At 35.2% G+C, this 22493-nt stretch overlaps 2 protein-coding genes across 2 annotated transcripts; one reads left to right on the top strand and one right to left on the bottom strand.

Moving 5' to 3' along the window:
- Positions 1–6044: 6044 nt before the first annotated feature.
- Positions 6045–11782, top strand: LOC124636916 (keratin-associated protein 19-2-like). Its single transcript, XM_047173187.1, has 4 exons — positions 6045–6197; positions 8719–9082; positions 9358–9441; positions 11407–11782. Exons 1-4 carry the CDS (start codon positions 6186–6188, stop codon positions 11679–11681), a joined length of 735 nt encoding a protein of 244 aa, XP_047029143.1. The 5' UTR covers positions 6045–6185; the 3' UTR covers positions 11682–11782.
- Positions 11783–12589: 807 nt separating this feature from the next.
- On the bottom strand, positions 12590–22046 carry LOC124636914 (conserved oligomeric Golgi complex subunit 1). Its single transcript, XM_047173186.1, has 13 exons — positions 21735–22046; positions 21323–21490; positions 20834–20982; positions 20342–20496; positions 19697–19925; positions 19199–19331; positions 18852–19024; positions 18444–18743; positions 15663–15906; positions 15019–15364; positions 14503–14943; positions 14089–14271; positions 12590–12975 (listed from the first exon to the last, which is right to left on the bottom strand). The coding sequence occupies exons 1-13, from the start codon at positions 21869–21871 to the stop codon at positions 12820–12822; spliced, it is 2814 nt and encodes a 937-aa protein (XP_047029142.1). The 5' UTR covers positions 21872–22046; the 3' UTR covers positions 12590–12819.
- Positions 22047–22493: the final 447 nt, after the last annotated feature.

Here is a 22493-nt window from a genome sequence, read left to right as displayed (position 1 = left end):
CGTAATTGTAAAAATGACTTCATAATATTTGTAGGTATTATGTCCGCGATTCAAATTACAACAAAACAGGTCTAGAATTCTTGACGCAATTTAGCCAAACACTTATGCTAGCTACATACTCTATACTTCACCTACTATAGCGAACATAAATTACAAATTATCAAACCATTGACGGCAAAATTTATAAAAAGCTGTTGTTACCTGATGCAATATGATAAATTACATTTTATTTTTAGTTAACAGCATACCGATAATCTTGATACGATACAGCCATATTGTTAATAATTAATTAAATATCATGCTAAACAAACACATTTTGGTATCAACGCCGTTTTTGTTATAAATTTTAATAAATCACCCTTTGTTATTCATTGCTTTGTTTGAACGCCAAATTAAGTATTCAAACAAATAAAATAAAAATTATCTATTCACGAAATTACAAGAGTATCGTAATTATTTAACACTTGACGTGACAACAATGGAAATAAATTATCGAAAAATATAGGTATCATGTATGCAATTGTGTACCTATTAGTTTAAATCAATTATGACTTTATCATGATGTTTTAGACTGTTCCTTTTCAGCTTTATCGTTGTCGAAATATCACCAGGACACGTTATTATTCAAAAACATAGTTTTAAGTCTCAGTTTACACGACTATCCCTTTTTAAGGTTCCCAACTTAAGAACTTCAGAAAAACCAAGTGATTAATTCACAAAGCACCCTATTGGGCTAAATTCGGTAACCGACAATCAGCGACCATCTGCATACGGCCTCAAACAAACTGTTAATTGTTACATACACTAATATATAAAGACAATCCGGAAGACAATGTTAGGATATAATAAAAATGACTCAACAGCTGTTACGCTTAAGGCAGAATGAATAGCTGTCTAAGTATTGTGACCATTACGGCCAAGGATAATTGGTGGCGCAAGGGACGAATAAGATATTCACAATTTTATTATGTCATTGTCTCATAATGCATTAACATAATGGGTTAATAATATATTGAGTATGTTTGTCGAGTATAGCAGACTGCTTGGTAATCTCGAGCTTGCTTGCAGTCTGCGATCAGATAAGCATATACTAGAAGAACATAATATTTCTGTAAAATCAGACGCAGTAAAGAGATATATAAAAATCGATAGGAATTTATTGGCTTGCATTTACTTGATCGACTGTCTATAAATAATAATAATAATAATATAGCCTTTATTTCCATGCAAGTTACATTGAATGTACATAAAACAAAACTGAATAAAAATCTAGACTAATATATACGCATGGCCCCGCTCTGGGTATAGGCCTCCTCCAGCTTGTTCCATTTTTTTCGATTTTTTGCTTTCATCATCCAATCTTTTCCTGCAATCTTCTGAATTTCGTCAATCCAGCGGTCCTTGGGTCTGCCTTTACTCCTTGTTCCGCTTGGACCTGACCATTCAGTGACTCGTTTTGTCCATCTTTCGTCTGTCATGCGGGCGACGTGTCCCGCCCATCTCCACTTGAGTTTTTGCGCGTGCTGTGCTGCGTCTATTAGCTGTGTCTTTTTTCTAATGTCTTCGCTCTTGCATTTATCTTTAAGTTTTATGCCTAAAATGCTTCTTTCCATAGCGCGCTGGCAGGTACGTATTTTGTGTATAGTTTTCTTTAGGAAAATCCAAGTTTGTGCTCCATATGACAGGCAGGGCAGTAAGCATGAATCGATAACTTTCTTTTTGAGCTTCAGTGGGAGTTTTGCTTTCAGTATTTCTTTAAAGGTCCAGTACTTTCTCCAAGTCATATTGATACGGCGTTGTAGTTCATCTTCGTGTCTTGATTTCTTAAATGATATTTGTTTCCCAAGATATATATAACTCTCCACGTACTCTATAGCTGTTCCGTTTACTATTATAGGTCTTTGTATGCTATTAGTTGCAACTTTAGTTTTTGAGGTGTTTAATTGTAGGCCTATTTTTTTGCTAGCTGTATCTAGTTCTCTTATCATTGTTTCCAGCTCGTTGCTTGTTTTTGCAAATATTATGATATCATCTGCGAATCTCAGATTGCTAAGGAATTGTGTACCTATTTTTATTCCTTTCTTTCTCCATTTAAGTTCTTTCATGATATCTTGTAGCACGGCTATAAATATTTTTGGGGACAATGGGTCTCCTTGTTTGACTCCTCTTTTTATATAGATTTTTGGTCCAAGTCTGTCCAGTTTCACCCTGCTTGTGCTATTTTTATATATGTTTTTGAGTATGTTTATGTAGGTTTGTGAAACAGCTTGGTTTGTGAGCGCTTGCCATATACTCTCGTGTGAAATTGAGTCGAAAGCTTTTGCGTAATCTATGTAGGCAAGGTAGAGGGGCTGGTTGAACTCTGTGTGTTTTTCTACTATTTGGTCCAATGTATGTATGTGATCTATGGTGGAGTAGCCCGGACGGAATCCTGCTTGTTCCACTGGTTGGCTCGCCTCTACGCTTGTTGCAATTCGTTTTTCTAAACACATGGCGAATAGTTTGTATAATGTTGGCAACAGGCTAATAGGTCTATAATTATTTATATCTGTAGGATCTCCCTTTTTATACAACAATATTATTCGAGATTCGCCCCAGCTCTTAGGTATTTCTTGTTTTTCTAAGATCCTGTTAAATAGACTTGTGATGGGGCGTATCAACATTTTCTTTCCAGTTTTAAGAGCTTCGTTCGGGATGTTATCAGGACCTGGGCTTTTTTCCTTTTTTAATTTGTCTATTTTTTCCAATATTTCCCCGTAGTCAAAAGGCGCGACGGGTGTATTTTGTTCTAGTTTGTATCTTCGGAACTCGTTTCCTTCGCTGCACTCTTTTTGATAGAGATTTGTATAAAATTCAGTAGCTATATTTATAATATCTTTTCGCGTTTGTAGTTTGCTTGTATATGTTTTTGCTTTCAGTGTATGTATCCATTTTTTCTCTGTATTTATTTGTTTGTATGCTTTCTTCTGACTACCAGTGGTAATTAGGTTCTTTTCAATTATTTCTATTCTGTAGTTATCGTAGTCCTTTTTTAGCATTTTGTTTGTAGTTTTGTAGATATCTGTAAGTGCTTGTTTCTCCTCTTTGGTTTTGGATGGTTTATTTTGAAGTTCGATGCGTTTCTTAAGTTGTTGTTTAGTTTCTTCGGTAAGAATAGCTCTACGGCTTTTTGTTGATGTGACAGCATTTAGACTTTGCTTTATCGCCGTTACTACCTTTAAATAAAATGACTCTATGTCATCGCTGTGCTCCCATTGTATTTGTAGAGATTTTTCCTCCAAAGTGTCGATATACGCTTGTTGGTTTTCGTCGCTCCATGTTTCAAATCGACTTTCAGCACTGTACGCTGTTCTACTTTTCTTAACTTTTTTCAGTTCCACTGTGCCTCTTAGAAGCCTGTGGTCACTTGGAAATATACTATTATTTAAAATTTCAAAATTTGTGAATAGTTTTGGGTTGTTGCTCATAATATAGTCAATTTGGTTTTTATGTTGTTTGTCTGGTGAAGTCCATGTCCATAAATTTTTGAATTTTTTCTTGAATAATGTATTAATTATTGTGAGTTTGTTTATTAATGCATATTGTAGTAATTTGTCTCCTCTGCCGTTCCTCGTTCCATAGCAATATGGTCCCATAATTATGTTTTCTATGGGCTTTCTTTTCCCGATTTTTGCATTAAAATCTCCCATTAAAATCATTTTTCCCTTCGTTAATTTCTGAGCCTTATCGATGTGATCATAAAAAATATCAATTTCCTCTTCTTGTGCTGCAGAGGTAGGGGCGTAAACCTGTATAATTGCTATTGTTTCTTTGCCAAATTTCATGTTTAGGAGGCAAACTCTATCTGATATGCCTATGAAGTTTTCTATGTTGTTTTTATATTTCTTCTTAATTAAAAAGCCCACACCGTATTGGCCTTGTGTCTCTCCGACTGTCTATACTCTGGGTTAAATGTAACACTATTTATTTAGTAGAATGTTTTAGTAGTTTTATTTGATAAACACCATTGTTATAGTTGCGAATATTTTGAGAAAATAACATTCAAACTAATCTTTAGGAAACAAGGAAATTAATATCTTTGTTGTAGGTAACGCCATCTATTTTGTCGAATATACACTTAATGATTATGCTTATACCTAGCTGAATGACAATGAGGAAATACAAGTTTCAAGTTTCCTACTAACAATACCTCGGATTATTCTACATTTGTGAAGAAGTGAAAAAATGCCTATTTATACAAAGGACCAATGTAATCCCTGATTTAACGAAGCCAATACTAAGACAATAAAATAAACACAACTTACTGACATTTGAATTGAAATTCCGTGCAGCGTGTAATTCCTCAAGGACATAAGTCGTGATGATACTTAATTATTGGCCCTCCGTTCATATTCCTTAAGGATCTTCATTTTAACTTTCTCTTCCTTAAAAGTCACCATTGCATCACCTACAAGTATATCAATAACTAGGTTAAACATATTGCCATGTACTATGGGCCATGTTGGAACAAATTATAATCAGTAGATGGTGATAACAATCTATGCGATAATATGAATGCGTCAATGTATCTTTATAAGTGCAAAGTACAACTGAACATTTTTCTTCTAGTCAGCATGCTTCAGACAGAGAAAACTGGATGACTTTGTCGAAGGACAAGAAATACAAACAAAATAATCCTGACATATAATATTCTGTACAATGTTATTTCGTACGTATTCAATGCTTTCTTTAGAAAAAAAAATAAATCCTCAAGCAGTCTATTGTTCCATGTCTGATGTAAACAATAAAATAAAACACTTACCAAAAAACAATTGGTAAAATTGAAACTTCCACACACTTCTATGACATTGAACTATTATTAATAAAATAATTAAGTCACATAACATTTTTTACAATAAAAAACATTTTATGTATTTGCAAATTGAACAATTGAAAATCATGCGTCCTTTAGCCCGCGCTGTCAAAAATTTTAAATTTCGAAATAGCGTTCCGCTGCTTTTTTTATTTGCCAGTATGTTTTCATTTTATTTGTTTGCAAAGAGGTTGTAATACCTTAACCAAAAGTGTCTAAATTAAAAAAAAGAATTGCACTGCAAATTGTAACAATTCCTCAACATTATTGAAAATCTATTATTTAAAAGCTGTACAGGATACGAACATGTAGAAATTGTATCGCGATGCCAATCAAAATCTAATCTGTTATAAAAAATAGAGCAGAAATTATGGTTATTCCATAACTAGTCCGTACATGTTTCTAAAACAATACAATATAACTTCCCCAATAATTATCCAATAATTTCCTAACTCTTTCTGTATATTTCCTCGTGTCGTATTTCAATAATAATTTTAGCGAAAGGGACTTAAAGCATCGTCCACATAACAGAAGATAAGTTTCAAACATCTCCCAGTAATTTGTAATGTACATAAATGGGTATAAACTCTAACTAATAATAAAGAATGTCTTCTATGTTTATTTTTTATCATTATTTATTGGCTACAATTAGATATAAAAATATGTATAACCAATTACTTTTATCACACAATTGTTCTCAAAAGTCCAGAAGGTGATTTTTTATTGCATCGTTTTCTCAGAATTTGTGTCGGTCAAGGTATTCCGCTTCCAGTGAAAAATGATATACCTACCTAATTTTGTTAACAAAATATTGATATAGTGGCTTTATCAAATGCGATTAAATTAAGAAGTACCTTCAGTTAATCCGTGGATAATCTCTTTCAAGAGCTCCTTGTTTGCTTAGTGACATGCAAAGTTTTTATCAATGTTGCCTGTTTAACATTGGCGGAACTATTTTTTTTATGGTATCAATGTTGCACCTGAATCTCAACACCGTTATTATTATTTTTTTTATAACAAGTCACATTCTATAAATTGTCCAGTATAATTTATGTTAGTAATACTGATTTGTTTAGAACGATATAAATAGCATCCCATCATACTGCATCGATAAATATAGACGCAGCTTTAACCTATCAATTTCGCACGTAATATCCGTTAGATCGAACCCAAACAATGTGTACAAACAATTTTACAACCGCATTAATTAGACTGACGATCTATCATTGTATAAGACAAAAACCCTCACACACTAGTGAGAATATAAATGCTGAGATCAACAGATCATGATCATTGTTAAACAGATCACAGTGTAGTGTGGACCGCAGTGATCATGAATATCTTGGTGAGCGATATTTTTATAAATAGTGAAGTGAATATATCGTTAGCGTATTATTTGTCATACTTAAATCTAATTCTCGGGGAAATAGAAAAGAGTTTCGTATAAAAAGTGAAAAAAAAAGAAATGCATTCCAAATTCAAAATTGTTTTCATACATAAAAAGTTTTTAATTCGCTTATTACACCTCTTTTGTACATTTATTTATTTAAATTACAAATTAGACGATTAAAACGTGTAAAAAATTGGAGCGGTTTCTAATTCAGTTCACTGATAACCATTATCACAATGATTAGATTTTCACGATACCTAATCTAACGGATTGTTAAGATGCTATCAACCAACGAATTGGCCGTTTGATCTTGATATTGCTATCTTTTTTAAATATCTGGTAATTAAATTGTAATACATCACAGTTTGGGACAGGCTTTTGATTGTGATAAATCTGCCGACAATTGTTTTTTTACAAAATAACACGTAGGCATTGAAAACATGAATTTCCTTGATTTGAAGTAATTTAAATTATTATGAGCCGTATAAACTATTATGGTACAAATATTCCTGATAACTAGTTACAACACTATTATCTCGCATCCTATTTATTTGGCGCCAATCGATCGCTAAGGGGCGCTAAGCGTATTCGTACAGATCATCAGATAAGTCTTTTTAATTTTAATAGAAAAGTTCTGTACGATTGTATCTTTCTATTATTAGACCTGATTTTGCATTTAAGCAACCTTCAGTTTTGTTGTTTGATTAAATAACAATGATAGTATCATGGATATTATTTCCCGAATAATATACCTACCTGATTAGAACATTTGGACGATAAAAGTACAAGGCTTTGAAAATTATGTTGTTAAGGTACATACATTTGCATCAGCAAATAATAAAAATAAAAGGATGTGAGGTTACTCACTTCCAATTAAATAAAAATGTAATCTTATCTTAAAACATGCGTTTATGGTTGGGAACTCCTTAAAACGCCCTTTGAACGAAATCCTACAGTGTACTACGCTCTCGTAATCGAAATAGGATGTTTAATTAAAGATAATATCCAACAAAATAATGAATTCGGCAACAAATATTACGTTACATATTGTCCTTAGATTATCAACGAGTAAATGCAACGTGAGTTAGCAATTTGCTTTCGCTGTGTTAGTAGGTACTCAACACATAAGTACCTATAGAAAAAATGAAGTAGCTAGCGCCTATCTAAGGAAAACAGAACTGTGTCAATAGGAAGAATATTTATCTTACGATAAAAAGCCTATACATAATGTTATCAACTTAAAACGTAGGTGAAGGTTAAAAAAAGTTTTCTAAATGACAATGAATGAGGAAAATAGTATCCATAGATTATCAACTTATTACTGATAAATCAGCCATTATCAGCTATAACTGAAAAATGGAAATGTTCTTAGTCAAATTAAATAGAAGACTTACGAAAAATATTTTCTCGATGAATCTTCTTCACTCGATGTAAACTTAAAATGCAGTTTTTCTTTGACATTGCATTTTCTAAGCATTAAAAAATCCTCTCATCAAACAAATACCTGGCTACACATCGGGCTTCAATCCCGTATTTCAATGGTATAGGTATAAACGCCTTCCATGACTGTAAAATAGAAGTAAATAAACAATTTTCCTCTGGCGAGAACAATACAAATTCATGTTTTGATGAACTTCACTAAAGGTCAACGACCACAAAACTAAATGGAGTATAGTTTTTGTAAAGGTCTGTTTAACTTTTAATAACTTTTTAGAAATTCTTTTGACGCTCTTTATGTGGTGGACACGATTCAATCGAAAAGAAATATTAATTTATTGGATTCAGTTGCATCTTTTTATTACTAGAAGTAAAACTACCTTGATGTAGGTCCTACTATTTTGCGTTATTCTCAAAATTAGTTGAATTTAGGCAGCCGTCTGTCTCCCAATTCGTTTTAAGTGCATCATTAGTTACCAAACCTTTTAGCAGGAACTATTGTTTGTGCTATTGTCTACTAGTTAGGTACATCGAAAACCATTAAAGAGCTGAGCCAATTATGTTGTGCAGCAAACAAAGAACATCTGTAAACAAACTTAGCCTCAGTAACACGAAGACTTAAGGAAGAGGAGAGTGAGGACATGCATTGTTGAGCTTAGTTTAAATTGTTACGAGCATTGAGCAATGAGCCTTTGTTCTGTTACTGATGAATTAACTTGTGTTGCAATGTTACGTTTGCGATACTGAGGTTATTGAGTATATAGCTAATTATAGGGTTAACATATATTTTTTAAATATCATTGTAACATGCCTAGGGAAATATATTTCCAACTCGTAGTTCAAAGCTTCTAAGTAAGCGTTCAAAGATGACTTATGCACACTGAAGAACGTTTAACTACACAGCTTCTTCGTTATCCCAAAACATCATACTTTACTTACTTATAACTTATTTTTTCATTCTGTTAATAATTCCGATAAAAAAAAAATCAAGATCATTAAACGCAACGCTAATTAGAGATTTTTTGTTGATTTTTTACAGAATATAATTTTGCTGTCATGTTCTTTGGCCGTGACCGTCGCTCAAAAAGTGGGGGACACAAGCAATGACATCATTGATGGTCAGAGACGGAGTACCGGTGGGTACGGACTGCTGAGGCCCGGGTACTCGTCCGGGTATAACCCGGGTGGGTACGGGGGCTACAACAATGGCTACGGAGGTGCTACAGGGGGTTACGGAGGTGGACTAGGGAGTTACGGCGGTGGGATTGGCGGCTACGGAGGTGGTTTAGGGGGTTATGGAGGTAGCCCTGGCTACGGAGGAGGATATGGGGGCAATCAAGGCTTTGGTGCACCTGGATTTGGATCGTATCCAGGACAGGGAGGATATCCTGGCGGAATTGGAGGTCAGTGTTGTTTTTAAGTTATATTGATTTAATGTAGATCTTGTAAGATTTAAAGTGGTTTTTGATAAAAAGTAGCAAACTGTAAAAATTTATTAAATATTTCATTGACAATTAGCTACTTTCCTCAATCTACAATAAGTAGCATCTGAAATTAAATAGTCTTTAATACGTATTTGCAGTATCAGTTTCCCCAACTCAGAGAGAGAGAAATTATGCCCCATGGATATGCCATAAACCATTCATTTATACTTACAACCTATAATATCTTTTGACAGGTTCAGGCGGCTACGGTGCAGGCGGCGGTTACCCGGGCGGCTACGGCGGCTTCGGACAAGGATATCCGGGATACGGCGGCAGTGGTACGCATGGCTTACTGATTATATCATGTACTATAAGTATAGATGGAGTTAAATACCGGTGTTTAGTTACGATAAATAGTTGATAAGATGAAGAACTTCTAGTAGATAAAAAAAGAACAATGTCAGACGTCCATAGTAACTTAGGCTCAATAAAAATATTTCATGTACAGTGAAAATTCTTACAGTTTTTTGTGTAGTTTAATATCAGAAGCTTTTCTATGTTTTCCACTTTTGCATTGAACTTCTCAAAACCAAATTATTCCAAATTATTCAAACGAAAAACCTGAACTCGATAAACAAAATAATTACTTATTAACATGATATTTTTTTTTGGAAAAGTTCTAGATAACAATTAAATATTTTATAAGAAGTTAGTATTTTATATGTAAATTGTTGTATAGAACTTTGTGTCCGTGAGAATTCAGTTTTAAAAGTTGATTGGGTGGGCCGAAACCTGACATTGTTCTTTAGAACTTCCTCCTTTTAGAGTAGGCGGTTAAAAGTATCTGCAATAACGCTCATCTATAGTCAAACACTACTTTGTAGGTAGGCGGGTACGTACTTCATAGTTACATTATATCAAAAAGGAAGATGCAATTGGCTGATAAAAAGTCCTTCAAAGGCTATAGATAATCGGAGTTGCCAACTGCCCGTGAGAAAATACCAAAATAAAATATGCAATGCAAAAGAATCCATTTATAAGTAGACAACAATGGTCGTCTTATAGTGTTACGGTTTATCAATACATAAATCTGGACGCACTTGCATTCCCATCAATGCCACTGACAAAAGACATTTATATTAAACATTAATGAGGTATTCGTGGAAAACGATCACGTACAAGGAGTCAGTGGCCAGTACGGCCATCGCTCTTTACACATAAATAACATAATTTACGTGAATCTTGTAAAAACTCAATTATTCGCACGCTCTATTGTAGCGGCTCTGAGATTTGACGTCAGAAAAAAGTGATTCGGTTTTTAGACGGTGGGAATTACGTTTCTTTGTTAGGTGCTAACGTTTTAGTAGGTATGAGTCAGACTTGGGATGTCCTGATTATGTTCAGTTATACCTATTTTAGGTTTGCACTTCAGTGGTTAAATTATAAAAAAAATATGAATTTTAAATAATAATCAGCTCTACAGATAAAAAAATCTACCTATATATCATGAAACAAATCAGGTAGATAGTTTAACATCCTATGATTTAATGAGCAGCTCAAATGGCTACACGCGCTCCCTGTCCTTATCCCCTTCCAAGTGGACGAATGACAACGGTCTTTGATACATGATATCTTCAAAATACTTCGTGGAATACTGATCAATTGAGATGAGACTTCAATTTTATTACTACACTAGCTTCCGCCCGCGACTCCGTCCGCGCGGATGTCAGCCTTCGCGTGGATGGTTTATTTCTCCATTTTGAGTAATTCTGATAATGACGTCTTATAAATATGTATCTATTGGACCCAAATACGGCTAGGCCTATAATAATTAATATTACTACATAAAACAAGAGTTTTCCATAGCAATCTAATAGTACACCAAAAATATACATAAATCGTAAAATCGCTACTTCCCTATATCGACGTTAGACTACCCATGCAAGAACATCAGTTAATGCACGTAGTCATGATATCTTGACCCTTTGCAACTACTTATGATACATAAGGGGGTTTCTCAAATTATGTCATTATTATAGGACAATGATTAAGTCCGTCCATACAACTGCCAATGATCAATAAATTGTAGGTGGTTAGGTATCTGATCTGGGTGATTATGATGTGTTCCCCATGTTCATTAATTTAGCGGTCAATGATAGCCTATATTTACCAACAGACAATAACCGTCTGATATGCTGTTATTTATTGAAATAATTGTTTATAATAACGGAATCATAGTTCCGTTACACGTTACTTACGTTATTTATAACCGACTAACGATGTATCTTCTGATTTGTTACCAGGTTACCGCCCAAACAGGCCGGGATTTGACTACAACTCTCGTCCCGGTTACCCAGGCTACTCTGGCAGCAACACAGGCTACCAAGGCGGCTACCAAGGTGGTTACCAGGCCAGCTACAGACCCGGTTACAGCAACCAATACAGGCCTGGCTTAGACCGGCCTTATTCGGCCACGGCTGGAAACTACTTTGGAGGTTACGGCGATGGCTACAGTGAGAACTTTAGGTTCTTAGGCAGAAAAGTTGGCGAAATCAAGGAGAATGATGAGAAGTCGTAGTTGATTAGTTAAGGTTTTAGAAGTAGTAATGTAATGTAGTATTTAAGATCTGATTTATATTGTTGCACTGATTGTCTATTAATAAAAATATTTATAGTTGACTTTGGTTCTTCATTACGCGATTGTAATTAGCTGTAACTAATTGCAGTCTCAGTTATTACTTGTCTGTCCTATGCCTATTCCAAGCCTGTGGAACATAAGAATTACAACAACAATCCACAAGTGAACCCTGCCCAATCTACAGGTACAGTGTGTCAGTCGCTAAGTACGTTATCTGAATAGTGTTAACGCAAATGATGCACAAAGCACTACTTTATGTCGCTCAAGACACGCACTGCCTCTAAATACGAACATTATGCTAATTACTGCAAATTATATGTCATTCAAGTCAATTAAATATCTATTATTACACTGTATTCTAACACAACATAACGCCTGGCAATGAGGAGTTTTACTTTATATTTTTTAAGACGACATACCAATTGTGTACACGGGTTTTCAAAACTTACCTACAATCAGGGCTTAATATTTCCTTGATAAAAGCCCTACAGACAGACAGTTATTTAACTATTTGATCATGACATATGACTCATTTTACCACCTTCTAAGGGCTCCTTGCGATTAGAATCTCAGAATACGATTTACGCATTCAGTAGCTTTAATTTCTGATTGCATCTGGCTATTACTGGTACCGTTATCGCAACTGCACTGCAAAAGCCCAAATCTAGATATCAAAGTACATCTTGATACTTTTTGGTATCTACGTAGATTATCAGCATACGCCATGATACCTATTGCTCGTTGCATTCTCTATTTATGAATCAGTTACTCGCGTTATTGCGTACTTTACCTAATCGCTTGCACCACAATATCCAGATGGAAACAACATGACAAAATTATAGCTTAACTATGTGAAATATATTATATTGGAATAACCATTTTATATTCTGGTAATAATACATACTACATACATTGTTATTAAATTAATCAACGGTCAAATATGACAGTTTACGGTATAAATATAAGTACCGCATTTAATGTTCTAAAACTTTCTCGTTTAATTTAGTAGACTCATATTTGAACGTTACAAATAAATTCAAATTAATAAATAATAATATAATGAACTAATTACATTTCTCTAAGAGCCACTGAACCAATCAGATGATATAGAATTGAAGAATGACGCGGCGCCTGAGCGTGCGTTCGCGAAGTTTATAGGCAAGGAGCTCGACATCAGTTCTGATATGTCAGACCGTGACTTGTTGGGGCTTGATGATACTGGCTTCTTTTTCACCTGCGAATATTAATATTATGTCAAACATTTTTAAGTGTACTTCGACTTGGCCTATTTTGAAAATAGAATACACAAAAACATTACCCTCCTACAGACAGGTAAAACATTTTTGGTCTTACCACAAAAACTTTTAAACGTCAGTTTATGCCTTGTCTAAAAAAATGTCAAATTATGACATTGACATACGGTTCATTTTGCAGCCAAAATTTTATTAGACAAGTGTAAAACAGGGGTTAAAGTTTTTGTAGTAAGGCCATTTGTTTTTAGTAGTTTAAAATCATTTTGTTTGCTGGATAATGCTGTTAAAAATTGATGAAGTAATTTTTTAATGCTTGTGATGACTGAATTAAATTGTTATGTATTTAAATAAACAAAACTCTGTGTGAAAATAACATTTATAGTAACACGGAAAACATCCTATATATCCTAATTTGCACAAACACATTAACAATTAAACAAATGTTTAAATACATCATTAGTTGTAGATAATAACTGATTTAAATAAATTAGTAAACGCAGCATGCAAAATACTAGGAAACTAAAAACAATTGTTAAGAGTTTAAAATCTAAAATTAGAATGATCACAGGGAAATAAAAACACTCATACCAGTTCACAGTATGAAGAAATCTTCATTCTGAACAATAAATTAATAATAAAACTTAAGTACCCATTTAAGTTAAAAGAAGATAAAAGCATAAATTATACTAAAATAACAGAAAACTAAGCTTTAACTCGTAGCTATGTAGGCATCGAATTCTCTAGAAAGGTAGTATTGAGCACTCTCCCGCCTGACCACCACAAGTAATTTTTTGTTTGCTTATAAATAAATTATACCCTAATAGAAAACCCCAATAGGAATTTTATGATCTTTAATGGATTTTTTTTAGTACCGCCAAGATTTAAATGGTCAGACAGAAAAGAAAGTCGTAGACTTTCTCGAATAAAAAAAGTTGTGTCACAGTATTGGCCTGTCAGTAATCCCATAGCTCCCATAATAAATAAGTAAAATACATTTACAACATAACGACTATTTAAACATAATAAAGTTCTTAACGTCACTACCACTTCAATTTTACGAATATAATACTTATATCTTTCCAAAAACTACCCACCGGTTTATCCTGCTTCTTCAAATGGCTGGGCGGCGCCGCCACTGGTAACAGAGAGAACCAGTGCGACTCTCCAGAGGCCAGGAGTGCGGCCGCCTTGTCCCCGGTACCACCTGATAGAACTGGCTTAGTGCCTATGAAGGCTGTTAGCTGACCATGGTGAAGGATTAGGCTGCCTAGGAGAGTCTGTGGAGAGAGGATTAACTTGGTAACTCCTTTATATGCAATTTTATATTTAACGATCATGTTTACGGTAACTAAAGCAGTGAAGAGGTTGATTTGTACTTTTATAGTGATGTTACATGGATTATTTCCTGGTGCTATTCTTCTAAATTAGTTCAATTGATACAATATGTTTTAAAAAATCCATCCGGAGTGGTAGGGGTGATAACAATTCGAAGTAAGCAAAATTCTCACCTGAACTCTTTGCACAGACCTCTTCAAACTAGTCTGTATATACTTGTAGAAGACATCATAATCAAAGGGATCTATCTTCTGTCGCACAAACTCGCAGATCTTAGTCGACTGCTCCGTGAATATCTTGTTCTCTCTCGGAACTAACAACAGGGTCACATGTCTAACATCCATCAACAGTTGAAGCGCACACCTCTGATTTATATCCGCCTCGTTCTCTCTTATGACTTTGTCGTAATGTGCGAAAGTGATAGCTATAACTCTCTCGATGAATAACGTGTGTGTTTCTATGGGTAAGGTGTGTGGGGCGACTTCGTCGAGTATTCTGCTGATGGCGTACAAGTATTCTTGCAGTTTTAGCGACGGCCCTGCTGGCACTTTGATTGTAGACTCTATTGGATTACCTTCTTCATCCTTTTCTGTGATTTTTATTACATCCCATTGCTGACAAAAAAAGGAATTTATTACTAAATTGTAAACCTACTAAAAGGAGATAACTTAGTATAGAATGTATCTTACCATCATCAAGTAGTCGATATTAGCTTCTAGAGTAAACGCTTGCGGCAAACCTTTGGTCAATTCCTCGACTTTCTCCATTACCAAATCCACCCATTTACCCCAACAGAACTGACAATGATCATTTAATACTACGCACAGATCATTCCACCTCTTTAAAGCATTGTCATCTACGTTTATAACTCCCAAACAGTCGCGTTCTTCAGGAATATAGCACTTGCGTAAATGTGGCATAAGGTTGGATATCGCTTGTGTGAAGCGAGCGGTGTATATTGCAGTTGTTTTCTTTTGCAGTTCGGTAGATTGCAGTGTTGGTTCTTCGAAGCATGCCTTTATGTATTGTAGCATACTGTAAATAGGAATATTTTAACATCATAAAGGAGTTGCCAAAACATTTTAATTCCACTAAAACTGAGAACTCAAAGCAGTTCTATAGTTTTCAAGATGTGTATTGGGTTAAGGCTTGACCCCGCATGGCAATACTATTAACATAATTCGTTATTTGTTGTACATTGAATATTTTTATGGTGAAGAAATATGTCACCACAATTTCAGGTCCAACTAGTCTGTCAAGGAACTCAAAAATTTCCACATTCCGCAAGCAATGGCCACATCATCTAATTACACCTAACATATGTAAAACATACCTCTGTATATTGCTATCGGACACATCCCTCAAATACATCTCGATGAGATGTTTATCACTGTAGATTTGATCGATATCGTCGTCGTCGTCATACGCAAACAGGAGCTTATCTTTATTAGCTGTAGTTTTCTTATCTTTGTACAGATATACTCGCAAGTCTTCCAGAAGTTTCTGAAGCTCGTCGTCCAAGCTTTGGCAGAGCTTTTCTAGGGTCGGCGTGTAGCCGCGGTCTTGGCGAGCCATTCCTAGAAAAAGTCAGACATTTGTAGCAAACATTTCTAAATTTGAAAAAAAAAAGCGGGGATCAAGGTGTATTGTCAGCAGTAATTTATTGGCGATATTCGAAAGTAAAATGTAATATTATCTCATAATTATTTGAACTCTAATCAATTTATTGATCACGTAATTTTTCCTATTTCATTTTCCTTATATGCGTAAGAAGTCAGTCATTCATGGCATGCGTATAGCACGGACATTGGTCCTTGATACACATTTTAGGTAGACCGACATTCCCACATAATCAGGGCTAGATCTATATCTACTCGATTACCGATAGGCAGGCAAGGTACACAGATGGCGCCGATCATAGATTCTTGTCATGATGAATGGCGGCCAGCGTATCCATTGATGTCGATGAAACACCAGCGATTGAACCAAGATACCATCTTTATTATAATTTTATCGAGTTAACATCAGCCACGATTGTGATACCGGTCTTCATGTTTAGGTTATTTTTAATAGGAATGTTTTGATTGTTAGCGGAAATGACGGACACTGTAAGTATTGAGATTCGATCAGGTAAGTGCGTCACGTTTCCTTCCGTGATAAATATAGCCTTTAACTTAGACCGCTAACGTCAACACCAGAGATGTCTTATCGATAAAGCGCCAGCGACTGCTTAATCACTTCTTTCGCATTATGCCTACTGAATTAACTCCTACTTTGATTTACCGGTTCAGAAGGGTAGTATTGCTTTAGCCAGGCATTTTTTAAGTTGCTTATTAAGAGAATTACAGATAAAACCTAGACTGGCTGCGTATACCAGTTCTACTTCCATTCGACTTGGTAACTAAGTAGTTCGTTTTTTTTACTGTTCGAAAATAAAGAAATATGTTTTGTTCTTCAAATTGTACGTGATGTAAGTAGTGAGGCCACGACCCTGAGTCTTAATACCAAACCGACCGAAAATTCCGTAATTCAATAAAACAAACGATATGTAGGTACACGATAATTTAAAATTCCAAGAAATCATTCCACAATCAGGCTCTAAGACCTGTAAATATGTAGAACAATTGTTCGATAATTTTTGACAAACAATTACTAGACTACTGGTGTTACACGTATCATAGACAAGATAAAGTTAAATGGATCGGTGTCGCTTGCGCAGCTTACGCGAGAACTTATCTATACTTAGAAATGGTCGGTTATCATGTATTTGTTTGAACTGTATGAAAGTTTATTATTTGATAGCGTATAGTTGCGTACTATGTCTTTAAGAATAATAATGTCACAACATTTACCATTACGAAATACCAGTTGTTGTTTCTAAGAAATAATGCCACTAACTGCAGATTATCCCTTTATTTGCGATTAGGGATTGCTGCTTGACATAATTCATATGAAGTTAGTGTCGAAATTAAATGAAAAATTATCGAATAGATAGGTTATAGAAATCTGCAGTTAAATTACGCGTAACATACTTTTCTTGATCACATCACATCACATCATCATCATCTCTCCAAGTGCACGCCACTGCGATCGATTTTCGGCTGCTCGCATCCAGCTCCTGCCTATCCTATGCCTGTCTCCACTCTAGAACTCGTTTACCCCAACGGTTATCGGTTCTTCGGCTAATATGGCCAGCCCACTGCCACTTCAGCTTGCTGATTCGGTGGGCTATGTCGATGACTTTGGTTCTCTGACGGATTACCTCATTTCTGATGCGATCCCTCAGAGAAATGCCAAGCATAGCTCTTTAGCCGTGTAGCGACGGCTTAAGAATACATATGTCGCTACCCCTTCTTCCAGTGGGTGTCGTAGAAGGCGACTAATGGAGTAAAAATGCACCGAACACCAGTGCGAGAGAAGGAAAACTCGGAAAAAACCCTCTATCAACCCGTCTGGCCAGCGTGATAGCAGTAGGCTAAATTCCTCATGTGCAGAACTTTTCTTGATGTTAAATGACAATTAATTTATTGACCTTTATTGTTCTAGAAAGAGTCATTTAGTATCACGAAAATGTAGAAAAACCAAACTAATTAACATAATTAATTAGGTCTCATTGAAAAACAACCTGATATATCATACATGATACGTGACAAATAGATATGGCTACCGACAGATGCGTCATCACAATAATTGCATACCATTGCGACACTTAAAACGATTAACATTATATCTAAAATCTGTATTGGCTATATAAGATTTCAGATTATTGAGATTGCATACTGCAATGGTGCAACAGTAAGAAGGTCAATGACCTAAGTGTGATATAAGGGCCAGGGCCTTAATAGCTATTATAATAATAGCCTTCAATTAAATTGGGATATTAAATGCGTATAACAATAATGGCGTTCAGGTCGTCAGGACATATTATAGTGCCTAAGCATTTGCAAGCAAGTGCACTCTCTATTCCCTTACTCTCATACACGATGGTAGAGAGATCAGGTGCAGGACCAACATTTACGTTGGGTTGAACTAGAGGCGTCCGCAAAATATTTGGAAAAAGGCTAGGCATATTATAATTATCACACCTTCTTTAGAGATCTTAATTTAAATTTACCTTTCATGAGCGAGTTCATTACTTTGATGACATCAGCTCTGGACTCAATCACTGTTTCCCCAATAAGGTCCTTCCACACAAACCAGTTGATATCAGCCTCCTTTTCCACCTCGCTTTCTGAAGATACCTTTGTCAAGTCTATGAGCAATTGTGTTTTGAAAGCATCATATACTTTGACCCATCGTCCATCTATGATTGCCTTGACTCGAGAGGTCAATAATGGCTGGTAATAGTGACACCAAACATGGACTTCGGGTATGTCTAAAGAAGTACATATTGTGGACCAATTTTCTGGGGTTTCTGTAAAAACAAAATGGACTCGTCTAAGAATGGATTTTAAGGCAATAATTAATTGTTTGGTAATTAATCAGTTTTTCTTTTAACAGTACCGATATTAAAAACACTTACCTATCTTAAAAGCCTCCTCTCTAATCTCATGCAGCACTTTGACTCTAGTAATGTTCTGCAGTAAAACCTGCACATTGGTATCTATGAACGACTTCACCCACACATTCCAATTTTGAACTCCTTTCGTTATCTCCTCCTTGGCTAGCGGTTGTACTTCTTTATTTGATGAGAGCCTGGTAATTTAACAATATATTATTTGTTAATTTATTTAGATTAGAGCCATAATCTAATAGGTAGGTAAAAACAATAGGAACTTTGTTGCCATAATTCACTTTTTTTACTGAAAATAAACTGAATTGTAATACTGGACAAAGGCAGCCCCAAATCTGAATAAAGTATAAAATTACCTGTAATTAGAAATAGCTGGAGGCAATAGTTTCAAAGACGAAGGGTCACTGAACTTCACTAATTCAATTAAAGGCTGTGAATCTCTTCTAAACAAGTCCTGCAATTTCGCCAGAACAGCGCCACCATCATTATCTGCAAACACAGGCAATATTAAAATTGTGTCACGATACATCTTTTACGGCTAAAGCTCGAAGTATGACTACACCAAGGTTTAACCGGCTATAGCTAGGTGTAACGGGTCATACGCGGCTAAACTTACTTATATCCTCTTATCTTCGGTTAGACCTAGGTGTAGGCGTCATCATAGCAGCTATGTCTAGCTGAAGCTGCAACTAACTAAGTTTAGCTGTATAGGGCCGGTTACGTCTTGCTGAAGCCTAAGTGTATGTGCACTTCGGGCTTTACATATTCATATAATATTATTATAACTATAGGTACATTTACTTTAAATAACCACTATTGACATTAATTTCATCTACATGCAGATATTAGCTTACCAACAAAACAAGAATACACCAGCACCACAGTCTTCAAAACTATTTTAACTCCATTTACAATTTTGTCTTTAATCTGAGTTTTGATGTCGCCATCGAGTATTTGTGCTAAGTCAAACTGTAGTGTGGACTTCAGGCTGCTATTGCTGTGGAGGTCTATCAATGTGTTCAGCAGTTCCACCATAGACTGGGAGTCCAGTAGGTACAAGCTGACCAGGCAGGAACACGCCACCTGGAAAGTAAATAAAGGTTTTAAATTGTCTTAACGTAGAATCAATATTGTAGAATAATGAAGCCAAGGAAAAAGGGACCTCACTAGGGAAAAGTTTAAGCAATTTAATTGCAATTACCTAAGTGTTTGAAGTCTACTTCTCAAACACTATTGTTGTCATTAGATAACTTTAATGCTCCGAAGTTTACCAGAGGAATCAAATGGCTAAGTTTAGAACCGAGAACTGCGTGCTGACCAAGTGCACGACCAAAACAAACAGAGCCAATTTATAGCAGTGTTACATTTGCAAATACGAATGAACAGTATGGGATCTAGTAGTAAAGGCAATTTCATCTCAAATATGGTGTAGTATCAAGTATGATTACCAATCTTTATTTCTCTGTACCAGAAGAGGACTAATATATTGTCATATGTACCTCAACACTAATCTCAACATCCTGCAGCTTCTGCCGGCACACATCTATAATGGTCTGGTTAAAGTTAGCTATGGAGTTCCACTGTTGCTGCACCAGTCTCTGAAGCGATTGCATACCGGGCTTTACATTCTTGCCTCCGATCTGCAGCTGTAAGCCTATCAAGGAAGAATTCATTGTTACTTTTATACCTAAGAGACGCTAAATAAGATAAATGGAATCAATTACTGTTTAGTTAACTGTTCAACTGCAAAATATATTTTTTTATTGTTTTATCATGTGTACATAGAGCAGCCCCAAATAACGTAAATAACTTTGGTGCAGGGTAGGAAGACATTACTTGTACATATTTTATGTGAACTAGGAGGAGAGCTTTTAAGCTAAGAATCTGATTTATAATTGGCAAGATACAAGATTTCAGTTAAAGTAGGGTTAAAATCGAGTCTGTAAATGGTAAGATTCTAGTTGTTAACAAAAATGGGCTTTACAACATACCAGTATTTATATGCCTAGCCAAAATAAACAGCTGTGTAGCTTTCACATAGTCCTCAGACTCAATGCTGGTCCATATCTTCTCCGGTATTTCCATCAACAGCTTTACTTGGACAGATAAACTGTGCACTGGGTTTGTGTTGAACTGAAAACTATTCAAAACAAGAATATATTGTAAAAGTTTATTTAACATTACTGTTTACTGTTGTTAACAACAACATTGCAAATTACATAAAATACTTTTCTGATAAACGTTTTGTAGCATCTCTGTATTATAATTTCAAATCCTTCCCTAGTCTACTCTGTTCCCTGAATCCTTTTAAATCTAATCCCTAACAGGTTTCTCTGTATGATAAACAACTTGCTTATTGACACAATTCTTTCCCCCAAAACACCATGTTCCTTCGTAATTACAATTTCTCACCATCCATTTGGATGTAATCCAGGTTTCAGGGCAAGTAATTTAGTATTCTTATCTTCAAAATAACTTACCTTGTAGGTTTTGCAGGTTTCTCATCAATCTTGAAGCCAACCAAATGTGTGTTACGTAAATTCTTGCAGGCCGCCATCATTTCACTGATGTGGTTCAGAGTACCACCAGTAGTCTCCTTCATCTCCTCAATGGTGTCAGCGGCATGGATCAGGTCTCGGTATCTCTCACTGAAAAATTATATAAAAAGTTTACCATCATTATAAGCTATCATTAAATGATTATTTAGAAATGTTGTTATATGTGTGGTCTGTGCTAAGGTGACCAAAGATGGTAAATTGTGTGTGTACCAAAGAGATGAGTAAGAAAACCGTTGGATCATAAAAGAATTTGTATACTTTAACAAATACAAAACAGAAAATTATGGAATGGCATATAATTTAAATACCAATGTTTGAAGCAATCTGTTCTTACCCGACCATAGCCCGCAGTTCCTCTCTCTTCCTTTCGATTTCATATTGCAGTTTCTTCTGTACCTGATCTATATCACTGATGGAATGGGCTTGAAAGAGCTGATCAGGAACTATCTCCAATAGGTTAGGTTGAGACATTCTTACTGATAGTTTATCCCTTCCTACAATTTATTATACATAGCGAATGTACTCAAACTTTTCTTAAAAATACACAAGTTAATCTAATTTGCACAAATAATTATGTTCAAAATGTAAACAATAAACATATCAAGGATGTGCAAATGCCAACACATCGGCTGTCATTGTTGTCAAATGTCAAAATCGAATTTACTGCTGTCAAAATTTGTCATATCTTTTTTGCGTTCTGAAACGCTAACAAGTTTTGGGAAATATTTAAATAATATGAAAAAAATCAATTCATTCTGACTAATCTCTACTAATCTAATCTAATTTATACCAATATAATGAAAAGAAAACATGTCTTTGTTTGTTTGTACCCTCAAGGCTCCGAAACTACTGAACCGATTTAAAAATTCTTTCACACTAGGTGACAAGCTAGACGAGACCCTAGTAACATGTTTTAGAAAATCCCCCGGGTCGAGAGTGGAACCGCAGGGACCTAGTTTTTTATGAATTCAGTAAGGAGATAAGAGAGGGAGAGTATACACCTAATTATGTTTAAAACTATAATTATTAAACGAGGTTTAAAGAATTTTTCAACGGGGAACAGGAATGATAACTTAAGTAAGCTTTTATCAGA

The sequence above is a fragment of the Helicoverpa zea genome, chromosome 15 (genome assembly GCF_022581195.2).
Source record: "Helicoverpa zea isolate HzStark_Cry1AcR chromosome 15, ilHelZeax1.1, whole genome shotgun sequence".
In the NCBI taxonomy this organism is placed as follows: domain Eukaryota; kingdom Metazoa; phylum Arthropoda; class Insecta; order Lepidoptera; family Noctuidae; genus Helicoverpa; species Helicoverpa zea.
Note: the sequence above shows the minus strand (reverse complement) of the source record. Positions and strands in the feature narration are given on the sequence as shown.

Coding starts and splice junctions, on each gene's coding strand:
- LOC124636916 (XM_047173187.1), top strand. Junction 9,083..9,357: donor ATATCCTGGCGGAATTGGAG/GTCAGTGTTGTT, acceptor ATCTTTTGACAG/GTTCAGGCGGCTACGGTGCA. Junction 9,442..11,406: donor TCCGGGATACGGCGGCAGTG/GTACGCATGGCT, acceptor ATTTGTTACCAG/GTTACCGCCCAAACAGGCCG.
- LOC124636914 (XM_047173186.1), bottom strand. CDS start 21,871: ATGTCTCAACCTAACCTATTGGAGATAGTTCCTGATCAGCTCTTTCAA. Junction 21,491..21,734: donor GAACTGCGGGCTATGGTCGG/GTAAGAACAGAT, acceptor ATAATTTTTCAG/TGAGAGATACCGAGACCTGA. Junction 12,976..14,088: donor TGAAGAAGCAGGATAAACCG/GTGGGTAGTTTT, acceptor TAATATTCGCAG/GTGAAAAAGAAGCCAGTATC.